This window comes from Hyla sarda, chromosome 1 (assembly GCF_029499605.1).
Source record: "Hyla sarda isolate aHylSar1 chromosome 1, aHylSar1.hap1, whole genome shotgun sequence".
NCBI lineage: Eukaryota > Metazoa > Chordata > Amphibia > Anura > Hylidae > Hyla > Hyla sarda.
In genome coordinates, this window is record NC_079189.1 from 462,284,897 (window position 1) to 462,310,450 (window position 25,554).

A 25,554-nucleotide genomic window follows, 5' to 3' on the forward strand; every position below is an offset into this window, starting at 1 on the left:
TGTACTGGCCTGTCTTCTGGTATCGCTTCCATGCTCTGGACACTACGCTGAAAGACACAGCAACCCTTCTTGCCACAGCTCGCATTGATGTGCCATCCTGGATGAGCCACTTGTGTGGGTTGTAGACTCTGTCTCATGCTACCACTAGAGTGAAAGCACCGCCAGCATTCAAAAGTGACCAAAACATCAGACAGGAAGCATAGGAACTGAAAAGTGGTCTCTGGTCACCACCTGCATAACCACTCCTTTATCGGGGGTGTCTTGCTAATTGCCTATAATTACCACCTGTTGTCTGTTCCATTTACACAACAGCATGTGAAATTGATTGTCAATCAGTGTTGCTTCCTGAGTGGACAGTGTGATTTCACAGAAGTGTGACTGACTTGGAGTTGCATTGTGTTGTTTAAGTGTTCCCTTTATTTTTTTGAGCAGTGTATTTAAACTCTGGGTTTGGGAACTAGAAACTCACCTCAGGCCCCGAACACATAGGTATACAAGGAGAAGTATTATCAAAACACATATTACCATCATACTGTTAGTGAGTTAATTCTGTTTACTGAGACCAGTAATACCAGTATACAATGGACACCAATATTTACTCCATACAGTGACCACCTAGAGATAGATACCAGCTGTGCACAGGCCCTGCAAATAGTGTAAGTGATTACTGTTACATCTAGTGACTCAAAGTTCATGACTTGTAGTGATGACTGACAGGGAATAATGAGACTTGTAATGATGACTGATATGAAATGCGGCCAAGACTTGTAGTAGTACTGAAAAAAGATAATACTCACCAGTCACTTCGCTCCCATGCAGCTCCATGGTGTCCTCTTCTCTGACTTCAGTGAAGCAGCTGAGGTAGAGAAATGCTGCTTGCACCAGAAGTCACACGCCACCTGCCATTTAAACTGCAACTATTTTAGTCATCATTTTCATATGGGAAAGTCAACAAAATTAACACTGGTCACAACACTGATTTCCCATTCAATCCAGAATAGTGTACAAAATCCTTACACTCAGATACAAACCTCTCCACAGTGCTGCACCTACATCTACTCCCTAATCTCTGTCTACAATCCTACAATTCTCTGCTCTGCTAATTATCTAAAACTAACCTAGAATCTGAGAATCTCCCTCCCATCTCGAAGAATTTGGTTGTGCTGCACCTGTCTCTGGAATACAATACTCCAAACTTTTACCCTACATCCTGTTTTAGGCTAGAATTCCACTGAGGTTTTTTCCCCCCAGCAAAAACGCCAGGAAAACTGCCACGGATTTTTCCTGCGTTTTGGCAGTTTTTCTGGTGTTTTCCTGGTGTGTGGAAATAGCCAGTTTTGTCCCCCTGTAGCAGTTTTCTCACTGCCTTCAGGTACCACTCTGTGGGTCAGATGCTGATCGCCCGGTCCACAGAGTGTACGGAGATGAGGAGTGATGTACAGCATCACTACTCACCTCCACCGACCGTATAGTATACAGGGGGGCATAGTGTACCCGTGTATACTGTACAGGAGCTGGGAATCCAGTCACCAGACTGACAGGACTCCCTGCTCCTATAGACCTTTGGGCGGTATACAGTATATACAGCTATCTATAGATAGCTGTATATAGTGTATACAGAACACGAGGTCCACTTACCTTCCTCGCTCCCTGTCAGTGTAGCTCCGCCCCCTAGTGATGACGTTATTGTGGGCGGAGCTACAGACGGGAGTCAGGCTAGTAAGGGTCTGAAGCTCTGTTCACATTGTCCATTTTGTATAATGTGAACAGACCCTTCTGGCAGTGTCTACCCAGACAGGGAGGAGACTCCAGCTGTTGCTAAACTACAACTCCCAGCATGCCCAGACAGCCAAAGGCTGTCTGGGCATGCTGGGAGTTGTAGTTTTGCACCAATTGGAGGCTCCATGTTTGGGTAGACATTGCATTATGGGCGCTCTCCCCAGCGGAGAGTGCCAAAAATGTACTAACCAATTTTTATTTTTTTTTTAAGTGTGAAAAACGCACACACTGCATTTTTATTATTGTCGGCTACATTTTTAGTGCTTTACCCGCCCAAATAAATTGATCCCTGTTTATAAATGTATAAAAAGTTCAAAATAAAAGATACATTTCGTTAGATACAATTTTTTCCATCACTACTGTATCTTTTTTTTTTTTTTTTTTTAAAGGTACCCTACGAAATTTTAATAAAGGCATCTCCATCCATCAAAAAGAATGAAAACCGCCTGCAAAAAACGCCAAAGTTAAAACCAAAATTGCGTTATTCTTGGCGTTTTTGCTCTCCCATAGACTTCTATGGGAGGAAAACACCATGATTTCAGGACAAAAAACGCGAAACTAAGTTTTGTCGGGCGTTTTGAAAATCCAGCCTCTGAGCCAAAAATTGCTGAAAAACCCCAAAAGGATTAAACAGCCAAACTGAAAAACGCCAAGTGAATCTGGCATTTTGCAGTTTACTATTGACTTGCAGCTAACATCTGGATGTGATGTTTTTTGCTTAAAAAGCACCGTGTGGGAAAATTGGTGTATTTTTTTATGGCGTTTTTGCAAAAAAAAAAACTCAGTGGCATTCCAGCCTTAAACATGCCCTAAAACTACATGTTTTCAGGCAGGCTTATGACATTCCCTTTTTGGTCTTTCCTACTATCAGTATGTCTCTCTACTATCAGTTGGCAATGCATCCCTAATGCACTTTAGATATACAGAGATGGGTTGGTAAGTGGTTCACCCACCTTTTTATGTGATCTACAACCATTGTTTATATAAAGCACTTGCTACCTTTTGTCTTAAAGGGGTATTCCAGGCAAAAACTTTTTTTTATATATCAACTGGCTCCGGAAAGTTAAACAGATTTGTAAATTACTTCTATTAAAAATAGTTCCAATAGTTATTAGCTTCTGAAGTTGAGTTGCTGTTTTCTGTCTAACTGCTTTCTGATGACTCACGTCCCGGGAGCTGTCCAGCTCCTATGGGGATATTTTCCCATCATGCAAGGGATATTCTCCCATCATGCACAGCTCCCGGAACGTGACATCATCATTGAGCAGTTAGACAGAAAACTTCAGAAGCTAATAACTATTGGAAGGATTAAGATTTTTTAATAGAAGTAATTTACAAATCTGTTTAACTTTCCGGAGCCAGTTGATATATAAAAAAAAGTTTTTGCCTGGAATACCCCTTTAATGCCAGGTCCCTCGCTCTTTAAATATTTAGTGAGTAATATTTGTCTTTATTTGGAACCACTAAAAAATTGTAAAGTGCTGCAGAAATTGTTGGTACTATATATAATATTATTATATTTTCTTATGTTTTAATTTTTACAGGAAATACCTAAATCTCTGCACAGAGATGGTTGTACGACTGCGAAGTCTTGTGCTTTATACCTTATTTTTGTCAGCATTTGGGCTTTTTATCTACTTCTACAAAGACACTAAATCTGAGATTGATCCTGTTGTCCTTAGAAAAGACACACAAAAACTAGAATTTGTCTTCTGGGCTTCTCCATCAAGAAAGGTCATCCAATGTTATCCCAATGAATCTATACTCAATGGTTCCTCAACCTTTCCTGAACTGCATCGCCTATTCTTGATGTACAGACACTGCAGAAACTTCTCAGCTCTTATCATGCCTAAGGAATGTGAAAAAGATACCTTTTTATTACTGGCCATAAAGTCTCTCCCTATTAATATAGATAGGAGAATTGCTATAAGGAATACCTGGGGAAAAGGGCAGGAATTTCGGGGCAAGAAGGTTAAACTGGTATTCTTACTCGGCAAGACTGAGACCAGCACCCCAGCTCAGTCATTGGACCAGCTCTTGTCCTATGAACACAATGAGTTCAATGATATTATCCAGTGGAACTTTATAGACAATTTTTTTAACCTCACACTTAAGGAGCTTCATTTTTTGAGATGGTTTTCAGAGGGATGTTCACATGCAAGCTTTGTTCTCAAAGGTGATGATGATGTCTTCATTAATACTTACAATATTGTGGAGTTCCTTCAGGAGATGGATCAGGACCAGGACCTTTTTGTCGGAGATGTCATCAGCAGAGCAATTCCCATCAGAAACACTAAAGTAAAGTATTTCATCCCACATGAAATGTACAATGAGAGTCATTATCCTTTATATGCTGGAGGAGGTGGCTACCTAATGTCCAGAAGGACTACCCAACGTCTTCTTGGCACCGCTGAAACCACTGAACTCTTTCCCATTGATGATGTTTTTGTTGGCATGTGCCTTGAAAAGATGAATGTGACTCCACAGTTTCACGCAGGTTTTAAAACATTTGGTATTCGTAAACCAGTTAATCCATTTGATCCATGTTTGTATAAAGGGCTAATGGTTGTTCATAAATTAAATCCTACAGAAATGTGGATCATGTGGACTTTAGTGAATGATAAAGGGATGCACTGTGCACACTCCAAAAAGTCTTTGTGAAATATAAACACTTCTGATGTTTATCTTTAAAGAATGCAAAAGACAAGCATATATATGTGTAGTTTTACAAATATTCCTACCTGAAGTGCTTTATCTTTATAAACAGCATTATAGGAGGTGTTGTTTAGATCCAGATGAAGCACCAACTGTAGTTCATCCCTAGTTAGGTTTCTGGTCCTCACTGCAGTTTCTATGGAAATGGCATTTTAAGGAATTGTAGGTGTTTAACAGGAAGGACCATTATATATACCTATGGTAGTATTGGCCCTCATATTAGGATAGCTTGGTGATCCAACCTCTGGGATTTGGGCTGCATCGGTAGGGCCTGACAACGGCACTGTAATTCTTTCAGGGTTAAGCAGAAATGCTAGCATGGACATCCCTGTGCTAGGTCACAGAGAGCTATAGTCTTAACCCTTACTTTCTGTTGAATTGTTGTCTGATCCCACAGATTAAACATTCAATACTGCCAATATTACCTCCCAGAAGACCCATTTCTGGAATTAATATATGCAAAATACTGTATCTGCAACATAATTCCTTTGAGACAACGTTACTCGCCTAAGCTGATATTGTAAGCAAGAAGCTTGTTTTATGGGTTGGTAATCTGAATTTATTAAAAGCTTCTGTCAGTATTCAATGCTGAACAAATCATTCATCATTGCATCTGTGTTGGCTGGGGAATCAACAAGAGGAGGCTAGAACATGGTAGCCAGCTCATCATTTCTCACATTTGTCGCACATATTAAAATTGTGAAAAAATTTAATTTTGGAAATGAATGTTTTGTGGAAGTTTAATAAATTCCTTTTGTGGAAGTGTTCCCTTTTTATACAAAAGCAGGTTTTATGCTGTACTAGCAAAAGAAAAAAAAATAGTATACAACAATGTGAGATCTGACATTTGTGTACATATTGGCACTGATTTACTAAGAGTGGAGTGTAGTTTTCTTTGTGGGTGTTGAGTCTCGACAGGTTTTTTCCACGGTATTTACGAAAGTTTCCCTAAATTTAGCACTTGCTCTGAGTTGTGTTTTTTTTCCCTTCAGAGCTCAAATCCACCACATTTTCTGTGGAAACCTTAGTAAATACCGTATTTTTAGCCTAAAGTCTATGTGCGTGTTATAAGCCGATAAGCCGCTGCAGTTCAATGATTTAAAGCGGGCGCTTTAAATCAATGAACTGCAGCGGCTTTGCAGGTGCAGAGACAGCCAGCGCTGCTGGCTTCTCGGCCCCTGCCTGCCCTGGGGTCTAGAGCCCTGCTGCCGGCCCTTCTCTCCCCCTGGCTATTGGCGCCGCTGCTCGTTCTCTCCCCCTGACTATCGGTGCCGGCGCCCCATTGCTGGCGCCGATAGCCAGGGGGAGAGAAGCGGCGCCGGCAATGGGGCAGCGGCGCCGACAGACAGGGGGAGAGAAGGGGCAGCGGCATCCATTGCCGGCGCCGCTGCCCCGTTGCCTCCCCCATCCCTGGTTGCATAATTACCTGTTGCCGGGGTCAGGTCCGCGCTGCTTCAGGCCTCCGGTGTGCATCCCCTGTGTTGTTGCTATGCGCTGTGCGGCGCATGACGTCTGTGCGCCGTGCAGTGCATAGCAACGACGCAGGGGACGCACACCGGAGGCCTGAAGCAGCGCGGACCCGACCCCGGCAACAGGTAATTATGCAACCGGGGATGGGGGGAGGCAACGGGGCAGCGGCGCCGGCAATGGGTGCCGCTGGCCCTTCTTTCCCCCTGGCTGTCGGCGCCGCTTCTCTCCCCCTGGATATCGGCACCGGCAATGGGGCGCTGGCACCGATAGTCAGGGGGAGAGAACGGGCAGCGGCGCAGATAGCCAGCGGGAGAGAAGCGGCGGCAGCAGGGCTCTAGACCCCAGGAAAGGCAGGGGCAGAGAAGCGGGCAGCGACGGCCTCTCTCCCCCTGCCTTTCCTGGGGGTGTATCGGGGTATACACGCGCACACACACCCTCATTTTACTATGGATATTTGGGTAAAAAAACTTTTTTTTTACCCCTTTTCAGTGACCACGCCTTTCTTCTTCCCTTTTCTGCCTAAAAGTGGAGAGTTGGTCGGGTTTTTACAGTTTTACTATTTACAATAGTAAATCAAGGCCATTGTGGAGAATATGGCTTCCAAATAACAAATTACAACTTGTGACACGCATATATCATGCCATAATTTACACTGGTAGAGAGGATTGTGTGTGTTCTCTGTATTTTTTATTTTCATGACCCAAAGGTTATAATATCTTCACAAAGTAATGTCTGAATTTTGGTTGCAAATGGACAGCTATCTCAACTTGTAGTCCTACTTAACTGAAATTCAATAACTGTATGGTTCTATAGTATTCCAGACTCAGCTTAGGGAGGAGGTTCAGGCGTTAAACGGAACCTGATCACTTTCTCAGGTGGAGTCTGATGAAGCGCATTTGCGTGAAACGGTCGTAACTCAGTTTGTTTCTCTGAAAGTCTGCACTGTATTGTCTTTGTTTGCCATTGCACTTTATGGATTTTTAAATCAAGTTTAATAAAGCTATTTGTTTTATCAAGACACAGCTGGAGAGTACCATGAACAGTTCCCCTACTATTGATTCCATCAACTACATGCTTTATTCATTGAGCAACACCAATGCTAAATACTGTGTCTGCATGCACCTGGACTGCTGCTCTATTTAGTGTTTTCCTTGGGTCCTAGAGAAGCTTTAATATATTGTAGTGCCAGCTAACGACTAAGTTAGATCTATGATCACTTTTATGCTGCCTGAACCATGTGTCATCAGACAAACCCCGGTGACTCTGGCCTCACTTGCGATCTTTAAAAAATGGATCTCTTCCTGTTAGTGTGTAGGAAAATCAATAAATCAAGGCTGTTGAGGCAGGGAAAAGCAATAGGGTACTGCCTTAATGATCGATCAACACGAAAGTAATGATAGGTTCCCCTTTAAGGCTATAATACAAACCATAACACTCCAACTGTTTGAAATCGTCCTAAAGCGACTTCAGATAACCATAATACAGGCATCTATTTCGAGCCAAAAATGGAAACAGATCCTTTTACAACAAAGCAGGCACTAGTATCCCCAAGGATTTGTTTGAAAAAAAGGTCTGTTGTTCTGATGGGATTTACCCTGTTCTTGGCACAAAATATACCTCTCCTGTACATAGGCTGCTTTTAGATGTAAGTAATGCAGCTAAGAGAACTTGAGGAAGAAGACAGCAGATGTAAAATGGACATAAATTATGGTCTGCACCCAGAGAAACTAAATCCTTTTGTTGCAACTCAGTGACTACATCCAGCAATAGCAAAGGGAAATGTCATCAAATCCCATTTTCTAGATCTACTTGAGCAGTCACAGGAGGCTGGCATTTGTGAATGCTAGATATGCCTCCATGACACACAGAATTTTGAGAGGGGTGCATCATTGGACTGAGATAAACATGATTCTCATTTTGACAATATGCCTGTCATCTAGGCCATTCTGACCAAGCTGTTAGGAGGCATTGGCAGCAATGGTTAGGTGAGGGCACACACAGCAAACTGGCTCCAACCAGCCCCCACAGGCCAACAGTCGAGAGGATCGTTTGATCCACCTACATAGAAAAGCAGCTCCCACAGTGTTTTTGTCCAACATTCAGACATAAGTGGCACCTACAGTACACCTCTTTCTCTCTGTCCAAAACTTTTCCAGGTGCCTAGCAGAGAAAATGTGGTGTCACAGCTCCCAAAACATGTCCTGCTATTGACAGCCGCTATCCCCTTCGCTTGCTTTATCATTGTTGTGAATGAGAATCCTGGACTGCTACATTGCTTACATGAACTGTATCATCTTTAGCAATTAATCCAGGTTTAATTGGAACCAACAACATAGCGGATAGACCTATTGTGGTGAGTGCATCATTCATGCATTACCTGTGGAGCAGCATACTGCTTGAACTGCTGGTGTGATGACCTGCTCATTTGTGAACTGTATTCGTTTTTGTTGCGGGTCTGAAAACGCAGCAGAACTTTTTCAGGCCGACAACAAAAACTGATACGGTCGAAAAATGAGCTGACCGTAGTCACTAGCTGACTCTGTCCAGCTCATCAATCATTTCACCACATTTCAAAACAAAAAAAGTGTGTGTGGCAAAATTGAAAAACAAAACACCATTTTGTAACTTTTGGGGGCTTCCGATTCTACGCAGTGCACTTTTCGGAAAAAATATTATATTTAGAAAGAAGTGGGCTAATCCAACAAAAAAAAAACCTTATGGGTGCTACCAATGCTACTGATCTAGATTTGGAAAGCAAGCAGAGGAAAAGCACAAAAAGGTGCACACCAATATCATCTGAACAAGACTTTATTGTAAACATCACAAAAAATAGGCTAACACCACTTAAGTGGTTAAAACCACTTAAAATGAGGGAGACAAACCTGATAGCCTCCCTTAGCCACAGAGGGGAACCCCAGTTACCTGAGAACTTACCTCCCCCCCCCAAGGGACACCCACCTGGTCTCAATAATACAATAAACACTCCATGAAGACCCACAACCCCCATGCATAATATACCAATATAATAAAGTAGCAAAATAGCAGCTGTATAATCATATGCTAATACAATAAAGTGCACAGTCAAGAGAGAGAATAAGAAAATAAGTCACGCTGTCATATACAGAGGCGGGTGTCCCCCCCCCCCCCCCCCCCCCAAAAAAAAAATCCCCATGCGTTCCTTCACTCCAAGTGACTTCCAGATGATATTGGTGTGCACCTTTTTGTGCTTTTCCTCCTTTCCTTTGCTTGCTTTTCGGTAAAAATGACACCTTATCTATATTCTGTAGGTCCACTCGGTCGCAAGGATACCTAATTTATACTGTATAGGTTTTATTTTATTTTACTACTTTAAAAAATTATAACTACGTGCACCTAAATTTATACGTTTTTAAAATCGTCATCTTCTGACCCCTATAACTTATTTTTCCGCATACGAAGATGTATGAGGGCTAATTTTTTTGCGCCGTGAACTGAAGTTTTTATCGGTACAATTTTTTGTTTTGATGGGGCTTTTTTTTTATTATCACTTATTAGTATTTTTTAAGGTATACAAAATTACCAAAAATATGCAATTTTGGACTTTGGAATTATTTTTTTAAGTGTACGCCATTGACCATGGGGTTTAATTAACGTCATATTTTTATAGTTCGGACATTTACGCATGTGGCAATACCACATGTTTTATTATTTGTGTATGTGTGTGTGTATATATATATATTAATTGTTTTGTTTTTTTTAAATGGCAAAAGGGTGGTGATTTCACCATTCCTTTTTACACCATTTTTTTTGTCAGTTTAAGGGTTAATGCCGGGCATCACAGTGATAGGTGATATCCGGCATTAGACATGGGTCCCAGTCATTGATGGCCACCGGGATCACCCTGCTGTTGTGTGGCGTCAGCCGGTAAAATAAGCCTCTCCTCACAAGAAAGACACAAGAAAGTTTGTCTGCAGTGTACAAGAAAGAGCACCTAAAAGACAAAAACAAGATTTTCTGGTTTGATGAAACCTTTTGGCCTCCATTCTAAGCATCATGTCTAGAAGAAACCTTGCACTGCTAGTCAACTGCCCAATACCACCCCTACAGTGGAGCCTGGTGGCAGCATCATCATGGTGTAGGGCTGTTTTTCAGTGGCTGCTACAAGTAGACTGGTCAGGGTTGAGAGAAAGCAGCGTGAAGCGAAGTACAGACATATTCTAAAATTATCAAACTTAACTTTTAATATGTTGCAGATCAAGGCAAAATATGGCTGTGTAATATAGTTCATTAAAAAATGAACCAAGCATTAACCCTGAATTTGAGAATTATACTTGCCACCACTAGATGTTCCCACACTGGCCAGAATAAATTAGTCTCTGCCAGGCACGTCATCTGTGTCTTGGCTGCAGGGTATGCCGGCGAGGCACAGCGGTCCTTTCTCCCAGCCTATGAGAGAGGCGGCTGAGAGTGAGCTCCAGGAGTGTGCAAAGCGAGTGTGGGTGGTGGAAGCCGGTGCATGATATGTGAGGGCAAGCTCAATGTTTGCTCTTGGACATGCCCCTTATAGAGTAGACCTCAGGAAGTAGGAGCAGCCGAATTATGCTGCTTTACTGACATAAACAGTCGTGTTCCTCCAGAGATAAGTGGCAAATTTATCCTGTGTCCAAACCTACCTCCGCTGCAAGTATTAAACAACCCGAAGGGTGCAAAAGGGGCCTTTTGCTTCTGTATTATTAATATGGGACTATGTAAGATTATTTTCCTTAATGTAAAAAAAATTTGAAATTGTTGAAGACCAATCAAAATGTCCTGAATTTCTGTTTTAAACATGAAGTCACTTGCAAAATGTATTCTAGAATATTGTCATGGAAAGGGAATGCCCTTTATTTAGTGAACTCTATAATTTATACATCTAACTGGAACTGAGCTTGTTTGTGTTGTGCACAGGAAACCTCTATAAATACATAAAATTATCCCTACAGACAACAGGTACCTGGCATTATCACTACTTTTCTTGACCTGTAATTTTTGTTTTCCTCCAGCTTCATTTTCCCCTGAGGAGCGTTATGTTTTCTGCTGGTTATCAGATTTTGCACCAACAGACCCATATGAGGGCTTGTTTTTTGCGGCACCAATTGTACTTTATGACCTCACATATTTTATAACATAATCTGCAGCGAAACACAAAAATTTTTTTGTGGGATGAAATAAAATGTAAAAAAAAAACCATTTTGCAACTTTTGGGGGCTTCCGTTTCTACGCAGTGCACTTTTCTTTCAAAATAACACCTTGGCCGACATTTATCATTGTCTTTAGGCTGTTCTTTGTGTCCTAGAAAAGGCTCAAAAAAGGCGCAAGCAGGGTTTATTTGCACCTTTTTCTTTGCACCTTTTGGTTTACACATTTCTGCTGATTTTGAGTTGCAATCCACTGATTTTGGCAATACACATGATATGGAAGGGTTTTATGAACTGCGCCTTTTTTTTGAAAAGGTGCAAAGCCACTGAAAAGTCTCTAAAACTACACCAGCCCAGACTTAGCTTAGCTTTTTGGTGTGAAGAGTGAAATTTCAGAAAATGTGCACCTGCATAAAATTTATCAAATGCTCGAAGACCATTTTAATAAATTTGGTGCTCCTACACATTACCAGCACACTACAAAAAGGTGTAGAAAAATGCTTCACTTACACCTACAATGAGAAATGCCGGCCCTTATCTTTGTTATTTGTTAAAAATTGTTATTCTGTAGGTCCATATGCTTACAAAGATACCTAATTCATGTAGGTTTTATTTTATTTAACTACTTTAATAAAATCCTAAATACATTTTATTGGTACCATTTTTGTTTTAATGGGACTTTTTGAGAGTTTTTTATTATTTTTATGGTATATGAAGTGACCAAAAATGCACAATTTTGGACTTTGGTATTTTTTTTTTTTTTTTTTACACGTAAGCCATCAACCGTGCGGTTTAGCTAACCTTTATATTTGAATAGTTCTGACATTTAAGCAGGCGGCATTCCCACATGATTATTTTTATTACATTATGTTATAAAAAAAAAGGGGGGGGTATTTAAACTTTTAATAGGAAAGGGGGCTACAACATGCAATCTTCTGATTGCATACACTATTCAATGCTATGCCATAGCATAGCATTGATCAGTCTTCTCGGTGCTCTGCTGCTCTAGTCTGCTGAGCAGTCTTGGAAAAGCAGATCGCCGATCGGACGACGACGAGGCAGGAGAGGACCTCTTGTCGTCCAGTAAGCTGATCAGGACATTGCAGTTTATGTCTCGATAGTCCCGATCAGCTCCACTGAGCTGCCGGGATACTTTTGGTTTCATTTTAGACACCTCAATAAACTTTGATCGCAGCGTCTAAAGGGTTAATGCCGAGCATAGGCCCAATCGACCGTGCCCGGCATTAGCCGTGGGTCCTGGCTGCCTGTAGCAACTGGGACCCACATGGGTTTAACCCGTTCTCCACTGGTGAGAACGGTTTAAACCCTGTTAGCGGGACCAGGGCGTACAGGTACGCCCTGAGTCCTCAAAGATTTGGGAATGGGGGCATACACCCTGCGTCCCCAGAGTGTTAATAAATATACTCTGAGATAACCACCACAAATCCAGGACAAAGCAGTCCTTTAGGCAGATAGTACCTTTAACTCCCAAAGGACCGGCCAATTTTATTTTTGCATTTTTCCCCTCCTCCTCTTCTAAAATCTCTTTTTAAACGTTTATATTTCCATCCACAGACCCATATGAGTGCTTGTTTTTTAAGTGACCAATTGTACTTTGTAATGACGCCTCATTTTACCATTTACCATGTAAATGAAATCCACAATTTTGAAAATTTTGGAGGGTTTCGTTTTCACACTGTACACTTTACGGTAAAATGTTTTCTTAATTCTGTGGGTCAATACGATTGAAATGATACCCATCTTAAACTTTTTTTTATGATTGTACTGCTTTAAAGCGCAACTGTCATGAACTTGGAGCTATATAGCCTACACATAGCCTTTGTACTGTGTGCAGATTGCGTCTACAGTAGTGTTTTTACCTTAGTTCTCTCTGCTTTTATCACCCCAAAAAAAGTTTTTGATAGCAGCCACACGCAGTCTGATAGGTGTGGCGCAAAGTTCCCTATGCCCACCGCCAACACTCCTATCCCCTGTACGTCAGCGCTGGGACCGCTATGTGATTGACACAGAGGTCCCAGCGCATGCACCTCTTAGCTTATCCCCCGTGCGCGCCGCAGCATGATAACCTGCCAAGTGCTTGCTCCCGCCACCTGTCAACATTCTGATTTTGTGTAAAAAAAAAAAAAAAATAATCTGCCTATTTTGACCACCTAAAACTTTCATTTTTCCGAATATGGGGATGTGTGAGGGTTAATTTTTTTTTTTTTCATCAAAAAACTTTTGATATATTATAGATTAATGTATGCAGAATAACTTTCCAATTGCATGTTATTAAAAAATCAGCTCCTTTCTATTTAATTTTCCACTTTGAAAAAATGACCACTAGGGGTCTCCCTACCAGTCCCTTTTTTTTTTAATAATAGATTTCAGACTCATGCAGGAGTCCTAAATCTCAGACTGCATCCGGGACACAGACAAACTCACCACTGCTCACTGCTAGTGTTGAGCGGCATAGGCCATATTCGAATTCGCGAATATTCGCGAATATATGGACGAATATTCGTCATATTTTCGCGAATATTCGCATATTCGTAATATTCTCGTTTTATTTTCGGATATGCGAAAATTCTTGTATGCGAAAATTACCATATGCGAAAATTAGCATATACAAAAATTAGCATATGCGAAAAGTAGCATATGCAAATTTTCGCATAGGCGAAAATTCGCACACTGGTCTCACACAGTAGTATTAGAGCCTTCTTTACACCACACAAGCTGGAAGCAGAGAAGGGTGATCACTGTGATGTTTACTGTGAAGAAAAACAAACAAACAAACAAACAAAAAACGAATATTCGTAATTACGAATATATAGTGCTATATTCGCGAATATTCGCGAATTCGCGAATATGCGATATTCGCGAATAAAATTCGCATTGCGAATATTCACGAGCAACACTACTCACTGCCAGGGAGCAATGCTGAGGTTGTCTGTGTCCCGGAAGCAGTCTCAGATTTAGGACTCCTGCATGAGTCTGAAATCTATAAAAAAGGACTGGTAGGGAGACCCCTAGTGGTCATTTTTTCAAAGTGGAAAATTAAATAGAAAGAAGCATATTTTATAATAACATGCTATTGGAAAGTTATTCTGCATACATTAATCTATAATATATCAAAAGTTTTTTTGATGAAAGTTGCCCTTTAAGTACCACTTTGCGTATGTGTGACTTTTTGATCGCTTTATATAATTTTTTGGGTGAATGTGACTAAAGTCGCAATTTTGTATTTTTAAAAAAAAATTTTTTTTACGTTTCCAACGTTCACCGTACGAGTACATTAACATTATATTTTGATAGAACGGACATTTACGGACGTGGCAATACAAAATATGTTTAATAATTATTTGTTATGCTTTTTTGAATAAAATAGGGAAAAGGGGGGATTTTGATTTTTATTGGGGGGATTTTTCACTGTAACTTTTTTATTTTTAACTCATTATGTCCCCATAGAGGACTATTCATGGAAATCATTACTGTAGATTGCCCATACTGTTCAGTGCTATGCATAGCACTGATAAGTATTATCGGTGATCTTCTGCTGGAAGGCAGATCAGAGCGGAAGACCCTGGTAGGGTGGTGGAGGCAGGTGAGGGGACCTGCCGCGGGCGTTCAGATTATCGGTTTCAAGAGCTGCATTGCCGCAGATGGCATGATCTGGATTGATCACAGCATCTGAGGGGTTAATGGCAGACATCAGTGCGATCACTGTTGTCCGCCATTACCGGCGGGTCCTGGGCCGCCCGTGCATGACATGAGCACCGCTCCGATGCTTGCGATCATGTACAGGATGTAAATCTACGTCCTGGTGCGCGAAGTACCGCCGCACCAGGGCGTACTTTTACATCCATGGTCATTAATGGGTTGAAGGAGAACTGTAGTGGAATATAACTAACTTAACTCCTTCGGAAGGGGATAAGTTACAGATCACGGGGGCCGTGGCAGTCCATAGGAAGGGGGCATTCTGTCCCCAGATGATGCGGCGGCCAACACGCCCCGTCCATGTATCCCATAGAGATGCATGGAGGGAGCATGTCTGCTACGGCACTTCCTGCAGACTGCTGCAGCCCCATATAGGAGATCGCGGGGGGTTGAAGCGGTCAGACACCTGACCCCCAACCCCCCCCCCCCCCCCGCAATCTATAACTTATCCCCTATCCTTCAGTTAGGGGATAAGTTATATTCCACTACAGTTCTCTTTTAAAAGAAAATTTCTACATACACAGAAGATAAAAAATATTGACAGACAATAACCCAGTTTTGGCAAAACTAATTTTTAGACAGTGCAAACTTAGAATGCACCGTATTTATCACAGTATATCAGACTGATTAAAAAATTTCGTCCATCAGAAGACTGTCTAATTTATTTTTAAATTCTTAAAGCATACCTGTCAGATCCCACAAAAAAAAAAAATCATGCCTCAATCATCACCACCAGATATTAACATGAAACTTGGCACACATGTTACTTATAGGTCAACAACAAACATAGGATAGGTGATTTAACCCTTACTCACCCCCCATTTGCCAGGGTCGGAGTTTTTGTTTAAAGTCCCATACAAGTCTATGGGAAATATGTTACTGCATAACTTCCAAACGGCTGGAGATATTTCGATAATACTTGGTCACATGTTACATATATGTCTACTTAAAATATAGGATAGTTAATTTAACCCTTAACTACCCCCATTTGTGAGGGTCAGGGTTTTTGTTTAACCCCTTAAGGACCAAGGACGTACTGGTACGTCCTGAGTCCTTCCCCTTTCTATAACGCGGGGCCATGTAGCGGGTCGGGCCAGGACCCGTGGCTAATAACGTGCGGCAGTGATCGCGGTGCCGCGTGCTATTAACCCTTTAGACGCAGCGTTTCAAAGTTGAACGCCACGTCTAAAGTGAAAGTGAAACCATGCCGGTTAGCTCAGGGAGCTGTTCGGGACTGCCGCGACAAAATCGTGGCGTCCCGAACAGCTGTTAGACACGAGGAGGGTCTCCTACCTTGCCTCCTGGTGTCCGATCTCCGAATGACTGCTCAGTGCCTGAGATCCAGGCATGAGCAGTCAAGCGGCAGAATCATCGATCACTGGTTTCCTATGAGACACCAGTGATCAATGTAAAAGATCAGTGTGTGCAGTGTTATGAAAAAAATGTGAAAAAAAAACCTTTTCCCATTTAAAAAAAAAAAAAACTGTGTAAATAAAAATAAATGTTTGCATCATAAAATTTATGAGTTTTTACTTTTGGAAGACACCAGAGGGCTTCAAAGTTCAGCAGCAATTTTTAAATTTTTCTCAAAATTTTCCAACTCACTATTTTTCAGGGCCCAGTTCAGGTTTGAAGTGGATTTGAAGGGTCTTCATATTAGAAATACCCCACGAATGACCCCATTATAAAAACGGCACCCCCCAAAGTATTCAAAATGACATTCAGTCAGTGTTTTAACCCTTTAGGTGTTTCACAGGAATAGCAGCAAAGTGTAGGAGAAAATTCCAAATCTTCATTTTTTACACTCGCATGTTCTTGTAAACCCAATTTTTGAATTTTTGCAAGGGGTAAAAAGGAGAAAATTTTTACTGGTATTTGAAACCCAATTTCTCTCAAGTAAGCACATACCTCATATGTTTATGTTAATTGTTCAGCGGGTGCAGTAGAGGGCTCAGAAGGGAAGGAGCGACAAATGGTTTTTGAGGGGCATGTCACCTTTAGGAAGCCCCTATGGTGCCAGAACAGCAAAAAAAACACATGGCATACCATTTTGGAAACTAGACCCCTCGGGGAACATAACAAGGGGTAAAGTGAACCTTAATACCCCACAGGTGATTCACGACTTTTGCATATGTAAAAAAAATAAAATAAATTTTTTACCTAAAATGCTTGGTTTCCCAAAAAATTTACATTTTTAAAAAGGGTAATAGCAGAAAATACCCCCCAAAATTTGTAACACAATTTCTCCCGAGTACGGCGATACCCCATATGTGACCCTAAACTGTTGCCTTAATATACGACAGGGCTCCAAAGTGAGAGCGCCATGCGCATTTGAGGCCTGAATTAGGGACTTGCATAGGGGTGGACATAGGGGTATTCTATGCCAGTGATTCCCAAACAGGGTGCCTCCAGCTGTTGTAAAACTCCCAGCATGCCTGGACAGTCAGTAGCTGTCTGGTAATACTGGGAGTAGTTGTTTTGCAACAGCTGGAGGCTCCGTTTTGGAAACAGTGGCGTACCAGACGTTTGTCATTTTTTATTGGGGAGGGGGGCTGTGTAGGGGTATGTGTATATGAAGTGTTTTTTACTTTTTATTTTATTGTGTGTGTAGTGTAGTGTTTTTAGGGTACAGTCACACGGGCGGGGGTTCACAGTAGTTTCTCGCTGGCAGTTTGAGCTGCAGCAGGAAATTTGCCGCAGCTCAAACTTGCAGCTGGATACTTACTGTAAACCTCCGCCCATGTGAGTGTACCCTGTACGTTCACATTGGGGGGGGGGACATCCAGCTGTTGCAAAACTACAACTCCCAGCATGTACGGTCTATCAGTGCATGCTGGGAGTTGTAGTTTTGCAACAGCTGGAGACATACTACTTTGGCTGGGAATGCTGGGGATTGTAGTTATGCAACAGCTGGAGACACACTGGTTTGCTACTTAACTCAGTGTTTCACAACCAGTGTGCCTCCAGCTGTTGCAAAACTACAACTCCCAGCATGTCCGGTGCATGCTGGGAGTTGTAGTTTCCAACAGCTGGAGCCACACTGGTCGTGAAACACTGAGTTAAGTAAAAAAAAAAAAAAAACTCTGTTTCACAACCAGTGTGCCTTCAGCTGTTGCAAAACTACAACTCTCAGCAGTCACCGACAGCCAACGGGCATGCTGGGAGTTGTAGTTATGCAAGCAGCAGATGCACCACTACAACTCCCAGCATGCACTTTAGCTGATTGTGCAAGCTGGGAGTTGTAGTTATAGAAAAAATGTGCCTCCAGCTGTTGCAAAACTATAAGTCCCAGCATGCCCATAAGGGAATGCTGGGAGTTGTGGTGGTCTGCCTCATGCTGTTGCATAACTACAGCTCCCAGCATGCCCTTTTTGCATGCTGGGAGCTGTTGCTAAGCAACAGCAGGAGGCTGTTATTCACCCAACTGCTGATCCACGCTGAGGGTCAGTCCCTCGCCACCGCCGCTCCTGGGGCCCCGATCCCAACAGGGATGCCGGGGATCGGGGTCCCCAGCTGTCGGGGTCCACGTCCCGCACCCGCTCACGTCCTCCGGAAGAGGGCCGGAGCGGGTTGCGGGAGTGACACCCGCAGCAGGTGCCCTGATTGGTCGGCCGGTAAACCGTCCGACGAATCAGGGCGATTGTGAGGTGGCACCAGTGGCCATCTCAGTAATTCTGGGTCACTGGAGACCCGATTGACCCGGAATCCGCCGAAGATCGCTGAGCTGAATTGTACAGCGATCTGCGGCCATCGCCGACATGGGGGGGTCATCATGACCCCCCTGGGCGATATGCCGCGATGCCTGCTGAACGATTGCAGCAGGCATCGGGCACCGGCTCCGCTCCAGATGGCTGCAGGGGGCCGGGAAAGCACATGACGTTCTCATACGTCATGTGTCCTTAAGGACTCGAAAATGGAGATGTATGAGAACGTCATGTGTCCTTAAGAAGTTAAACCGCACGGTCAATGGTGTGCGCGCAAAAAAAATTCCAAAGTCCAAAATATTGTATTTTTGGTCACTTTTTATATAATGAAAAAATTTATAAAAAGTGATCAACAAGTCCAATCAATACAAAAAGGTACTGCTAAAAACTTCAGATCACGGCGCAAAAAATGAGCCCTCATCCCGCCCCATACGCGGTAAAATAAAAAAGTTATAGGGGTCAAAAGATGACAATTTTAAACGTATACATTTTCCTGCATGTAGTTATGATTTTTTTTCAGAAGTACGACAAAATCAAACCTATATAAGTAGGGTATCATTTTAATCGTATGGACCTACAGAATAAAGAGTGTGTGAAAAATTTACTGTGTAGAAACAGAAGCCCCCAAAAGTTACAAAATGGCGTATTTTTTTTCCATTTTGTCTCACAATGATTTTTTTTTTCCGTTTCGCTGTAGATTTTTGGGTAAAATGACTGATGTCACTGCAAAGTAGAATTTGTGGCGCAAAAAGTAAGCCATAATATAGATTTTTAGGTGCAAAATTGAAAGGTAAGGAGGAAAAAAACGAATGTGCAAAAACGGAAAACCCCCTGGTCATTAAGGGGTTAAAGTCCCATGCCAATCAGTGGGAAATGTATGTTCTCACATAACTTCCGTACGTACGGCTGGAGAAATTTCAATACCTGGTACACATACTACAGGTTGGGATAGGAGGTTGGAGTATGAGGACAGGATATGGGGTTGGGATATGACAATATATGTGGACTGGATAGGAGGTCGAGATAGGAGGTTGGGATATGAAGTCATAAGCGTCCTCTGTTGATTTTCCTCCACAACAAGGATTAGGAAGGAGAAACCGGGCAACACCGGGTACTCAGCTAGTGTGTATGTATATATATATATATATATATATATATATATATATATATATAAAAAAAACTCAATGTGTGTGTATGTATGTTCCAGCATCACGTCCACATGGCTAAAGATATTAACATGAAACTTGGCACACATATTACTTATATCTCAACAACAAACATAGGATAGGTGATTAACACAAATCTATGGAAGGTCCCACACAAATCTATGGAAGTTATGCAGTAACATATATTTCCCAAACGGCTGGAGACATTTCGATAATACTTGGTCACATGTTACTTATATGTCCATTTAAAATATAGGATAGTTAATTTAACCCTTAACTACCACCATTTGTGAGGGTCGGGGTTTTGTTTAAAGTCCCATGCAAATCAATGGGAAATGTATGTTCCCACATAACTTCCGGCTGGTGATATTTCAATACCTGGTACACACATTACAGGCCGGGATATGAGGACGTGATAGGCGGTCGAGATAGGAGGATGGCATATTTGCATTTTTGTTTTTTTCCTCCTAATCTTTTCAGAGGCATAATTCTTATTTTCATAGAGGGATTGTTTTTATGGCAAATCTGTATTTATTGGTATGTCTACACATGAAATAATACAAAAAATTAGAAATCTCAATTGTGCAGACCATATTCCATATACATCATGAAATGAGGTAAACTGGCAATGGACTGTCCCTCCACGGTATATAGAAAATAAAAAGGGAAAGAGGAAGACAAGGACAGACAACAGACCATAACAATGACGGACACGGGGAGACAAGACACAGACGAACAAATAAGAGGGAGGGGGAATATCCTTTGTGCCCGCCAGATTGAGACACAAGGTCCTGAAATGGGGTCATTCTTCCTTGACAGCAGGACATCCTGGAATATGCAAGACTCTACTTCTTATTTCCCGGCACTACTGGTGGCCCCATCTTGAACGTGATGTTTCTGATTTTGTTCAGTCCTGTGTAACATGTGCCTGTGACAAAAGTCCTCGACAAAGACCTGCAGGACTCTTATAGCCTCTACCCATTCCAGAGATTCCCTGGTCCCATATAGTCATGGATTTCTTCACCGATTTGCCACCTTCTCATAATAACACTGTCACCTGGGTCGTTGTAGATCGGTTTTCCAAGATGGCTCATTTCATTCCTCTACCAGGTCTTCCTTCTGCCCCGTAGCTGGCGAAGTACTTCTTGTTGCATGTATTTCATTTACATGGTCTTCCTCAGCATATCGTTTCGGATCGAGGTGTGCAGTTTGTCTCTAAGTTCTGGTGAGCCCTTTGTAACCGTCTGGACATCAATCTGGACTTCTCCTCGGCCTACCAACCTCAGTCCAACGGTCAGGCGGAGAGGGTTAATCAAATCCTTGAGACTTATCTTCACCATTTTGTTTCAGCTTGCCAAGATGATTGGGTCGACCTTCTCCCCATGGCTGAATTCTCATATAATCACAAGGATTCCGTGTCTATGAGGTCTTCCCCCTTTTTTATTGTCTACGGACTTCATCTCCATTTTCCTCTTCCTCTCCCAGTCTCCTCCGGTGTTCCTGCTGTTGATTAGCTGGTCCGTGACTTCTCCACCATCTGGCAACAGACCCGACAGTCGTTGTCCCAGGCTTCTTCACGCATGAAGGCGCAAGCGGATAAAGGTAGAAGACCTCCTCCATCCTTCTCTCCTGGTGACATGGTGTGGCTTTCATCCAAATACATCCGCTTCAAGATCCCCTGTTACAAGCTCAGTCCCCGCTACCTTGGTTCCTTCCAGATTCTATAAAAGATCAATCCTGTCTCCTACAAACTCCGTCTACCTGCTACGTTACGTATTCCCAATTCCTTCCACATCTCTCTCCTTTAGCCTCTTGTCATAAACTGGTTCTCTCAGAAGAATCTTGTCCCCACACCTGTCTTATCTGTCGTCTACAAGGTTAAACAGATTCTTGCTGAAAAAACTGTGAGAGGTAAACAATTTTTTTTTTGGTCGACTGGGAGGGTTAGGGTCCTGAGGAGAGATCTTGGGAGTCTAAGGAGAATATCCTGGACCGTGACCTTCTCAGGAGTTTTCTCTCTTGTAAAAAAGGAGGAGATCAAGGGGGGGGGGGGTACTGTTACGTTTTGCGCTCCGGCCACACACGCTGGCCGCGAGCGCATGGTCCCCTTACCTTCTGCTGCCGACAGGGCTGGCACATGCGAGCCCCAGTCTGTCACTCTCCGGGTGTTTCTTCTGTCTCTGCCTTTCTGCTCTGGCGCACACGCGAATTGTTGGAGCTTTAAGATTTAAAGGGCCAGTATGCTCATTAGTGTAATCCACCTGTGGCTCAATTATAAATTCCTCCACCCTGCTCAGTTCCCTGCCGGATCTTTGTTGCCTTGTGCCTTTGAGAAAGCGTTCCTCTGTATTGCCTTGCCGTGTATCAGATCTCTTGTGACTTGACCTTGCTCCTCTGCCACCTGCCTACTGAACTCCTGCTTCGCTTTGACTACGCTACTGTGCCGCCTGCCCTGACCTTCTGCTATCCAGACTACGAGTTGCCATATCCCTCCTGTGCCTCGCATCTCCTCAGCCACCTGTTTTCGAGCCGTGCCAGGGGTAGCGACCTGGGTGCTGCCTGCAGCAGCAAGTCCATCCCGCTTTGCGGCGGGCTCTGGTGAAAACCAGCGGCACCTTAGACTCCGCTCCCTGGTACGGTCCGAGTCATCTGCCACACAGGTCCAGCGGATCCATATCCATGGGGTTCCTGTCTTCAGAAACATGTGTTACACATACTAATTGTGGTGCATGTAGTTATATATAGTAAAGTAAAAAGCTATATACATTGGGTATCCTTGTAACTGTATGGACCTACAAAATAAATATATGGTGTCATTCTTACCAAAAAGTGCACTTCGTAGAATCGGAAGCCCCCAAAAGTTACAAAATAGCGGTGTTTTTTTTTCCAATTTTGCCCCACAAATAATTTTGTTTCTGGTTTCGCAATAATTTTTGGGTGAAATGATCGATGGCATTACAAAGTACAATTGGTGGCACAAAAAACAAGTCCTCATATATGAGTCTGTAGGTGCTACATTTAAAGCGTTCCGATTTTTAGAAGGTGAGGTGGAAAATACGAAAGTACCAATATAACTACAACAACAAAGTCCTCAAGATTACCTGCAGTAGACATCCTCTGTGTGATGAGCATTTTTCGGTTTGGCATTATTTTTTTTCTCATGATTTAACATATCGATACATTTATACGCATTTGATTATTCACTTATTATTTTGTAAATAATGCATGCACGCAGAATTTATTATTATTGCACCTAATTATGTTTAATCATATATTACATATATTTTTCATTTAGGTATTATAGACGTGTCATGCTTTTTGCACAGTGTATTTGTACATTAACGTGTGTCTTCTACGTTATTGAATCATCTTTATGATTTATGATCAATTCATTACTGCTATATACTGGGTATTTATTATAGTTAAAATGTTATTATTAATTGATGCTTATGTATTCTATGTGGTTAATATGTGTACACACACACACACGTAGATAAATTGGATATTTGTATGTGTGCCGATTAGTGCATGAATTTCAGGCAGATGCATGTGTTACAACTTTTTCCTGTTGAGACACCTAGTGGCGATGTGCTGATTCATAGGTAACTGATTTGGGGTATGTTCACACTGAGGAATTGGTGTGAAATACCGTGGTGTGAACCCCTAACATTAGTGTCAATAAGTTATTCTGTGGACCCGATTACATTGCGGAATTTCAGCAGCAGAGAATTCCGCCGCTGAAATTGATCCGTTTAATGAAAGAACCTGTTCATTGTTTGCGCAGAATTCCAGGAATTGCACAGATTTCAGAGGCAGCCACTTGTCGGAATCTACGCTCGCGGAATTCTGAGAGCAAGGATTCCTCTCAAATTAGTGAGTGTAAACATACCCTTATACTAATAGGGATATACCGTGCATGTCTCAAGGCACGTGTAGAGGCCATCCAGGCAGAAGGGAATCCCAAGGCTGGCACACAGGGACAGAATCTTGTCAAGGTCATTTGATTGGGTGCGGCTCTGTGACCTCGCCAGATCCTCTGTACTCGCGGTAGATGCAGAGATATGGAGTATATATAAACAGGGCTAGTGTGTGACACCACCTGATAAAGTGGTTATTTATGAAATGTACATTAAAGGGGTAGTCCAGTGGTGAAAAATGTATCCCCTATCCTAAGGATAGGGGATAAGTTTGAGATCGCGGGGAGTCCGACCGCTGGGGCCTCCTGCGATCTCTCTGTACGGGGGCCAGGCTCTCCGGCCAGATAGCGGCGGCCGACACGCCCCCTCAATACAACTGTATGGCAGAGCCGGAGATTGCCGAAGGCAGCGCTTCGGCTCTGCCATAGAGTTGTATTGAGGGGGTGTGTCGGCCGCCGCTTCGTGCGGAGGTCGACACGCCCCCTTCCCGCGGGCTGTCGGCGCTCCGTACAGGAGATCGCAGGGGGCCCCAGCGGTCGGACCCCCCGCGATCTCAAACTTATTCCCTATCCTTAGGATAGGGGATAAGTTGTTCACCACTGGGTTCACCACTGGACTACTCCTTTAAGGCGCAAGGGAAGGGTCTCCACCGCACATAGAGGATGTCTACTGCAGCTTATGTGATTAGTACTTGTAACCTGTAATTGTATTTATATTTGTAGTTGCATTATTTTCTACCTGATCCTTAACACTGCACGTTACAATTCTACTCTTACTATGCTGCCACTTGGACACTTCGTATAATGAGTGGGCTTTAATATTTTGGGCATTGTGCAATATATTTAAGTCAAAGTTACAATTGATACATCTTACTCTGCAGCCTCATTGTGCTTTTATTGTCATCTCTATATGTACTGTATGTGGTCCTTAGCATTTTGGGGATATATGTATTTTAGGTGGTAGGGGAAAGTCCTTGTCAATTGATATAGTTTCTTTTTTTCAATATATTTTGCAGAAGTGATCAAGAATTTCTGATTTGTATTATTTTTGAGAAGTAGCATTGTAGGTTCATACATGTAACTTTATGCTACTTTGTTCTACCTTAGTCCAATAGAAAGTGTAGGTTGTTGATTTACGTGTACAAGGGCCACACCAGCTGCCTGATATTTAACCCCTTCCCTCTTTGGCGATTTTTCATTTTTGCTCTTTTGTTTTTTCCTCACCACCTTCTAAAAATCCTAACACTTTCAATTTTTCACCTAAAAATCTATATGAGGGCTTGTTATTTGCGCCAACAATTTTACTTTGTAATACCATTAATAATTTCACTACACAATCTAAGGTGAACACAAAAAAAATTATTTGTGGGGCAAAATTGAAAAAAAAAAAAGCAAAGCCATTTTGTAATTTTTAGCGGCTTCCGTTTCTACGCAGTGCAGTTTTCTGTAAACATTGCACCTTATTTTTATTCTGTAGGTCCATACGGTCGCAAGAATACCCAATTTATATAGGTTTGATTTTATTTTACTACAAAAAAAAATTTATAACTACATGCACCAAAATTTATATGTTGAAAAATGTCCTTCTGACCCCTATAACTTTTTTATTTTTCTGTTTAAGGGGCAGTATGAGGGCTCATTTTTTGCGCCATGATCTGAAGTTTTTATCAGTACCATTTTTGTTTTGATTGGACTTTTTGATAACTTTTTATTTTATTTCTAGTATAAAACGTGACCAAATACACTATTTTGGGCATTGGAGTTTTTTTTTTTACATGTACGTCATTGACCGTGCGGTTTAATATATTTTTATAGTTCGGACATTTATCCATGCGGCGATACCACGTTTGTTTACACAGTTTGTTTGTTTTTTTATGGGAAAGGGGTGGTAATTCAAACTTTATTATTAAGTAAGGAAGTAAAATAACATT

General features: G+C 42.2%; 1 protein-coding gene across 6 annotated transcripts in view; it reads left to right on the forward strand.

The window, feature by feature from the left end:
• The window catches only part of B3GNT4 (UDP-GlcNAc:betaGal beta-1,3-N-acetylglucosaminyltransferase 4), a 97,552-nt gene that overhangs the window by 35,770 nt on the left and 36,228 nt on the right, over nt 1–25,554 (forward strand). For 4 of the 6 annotated variants that reach the window (XM_056535183.1, XM_056535173.1, XM_056535162.1 and 1 more), the window contains one exon: nt 3,324–5,704. The exons of the other annotated variants lie outside the window; for them this stretch is intronic. In XM_056535183.1, coding sequence (XP_056391158.1) covers nt 3,349–4,440 — 1,092 coding nt within the window. In that variant the 5' untranslated portion in view covers nt 3,324–3,348 and the 3' untranslated portion in view covers nt 4,441–5,704. Of the gene's footprint in view, nt 1–3,323; nt 5,705–25,554 lie in introns of those variants that run through there. 6 annotated transcript variants of the gene reach the window in all.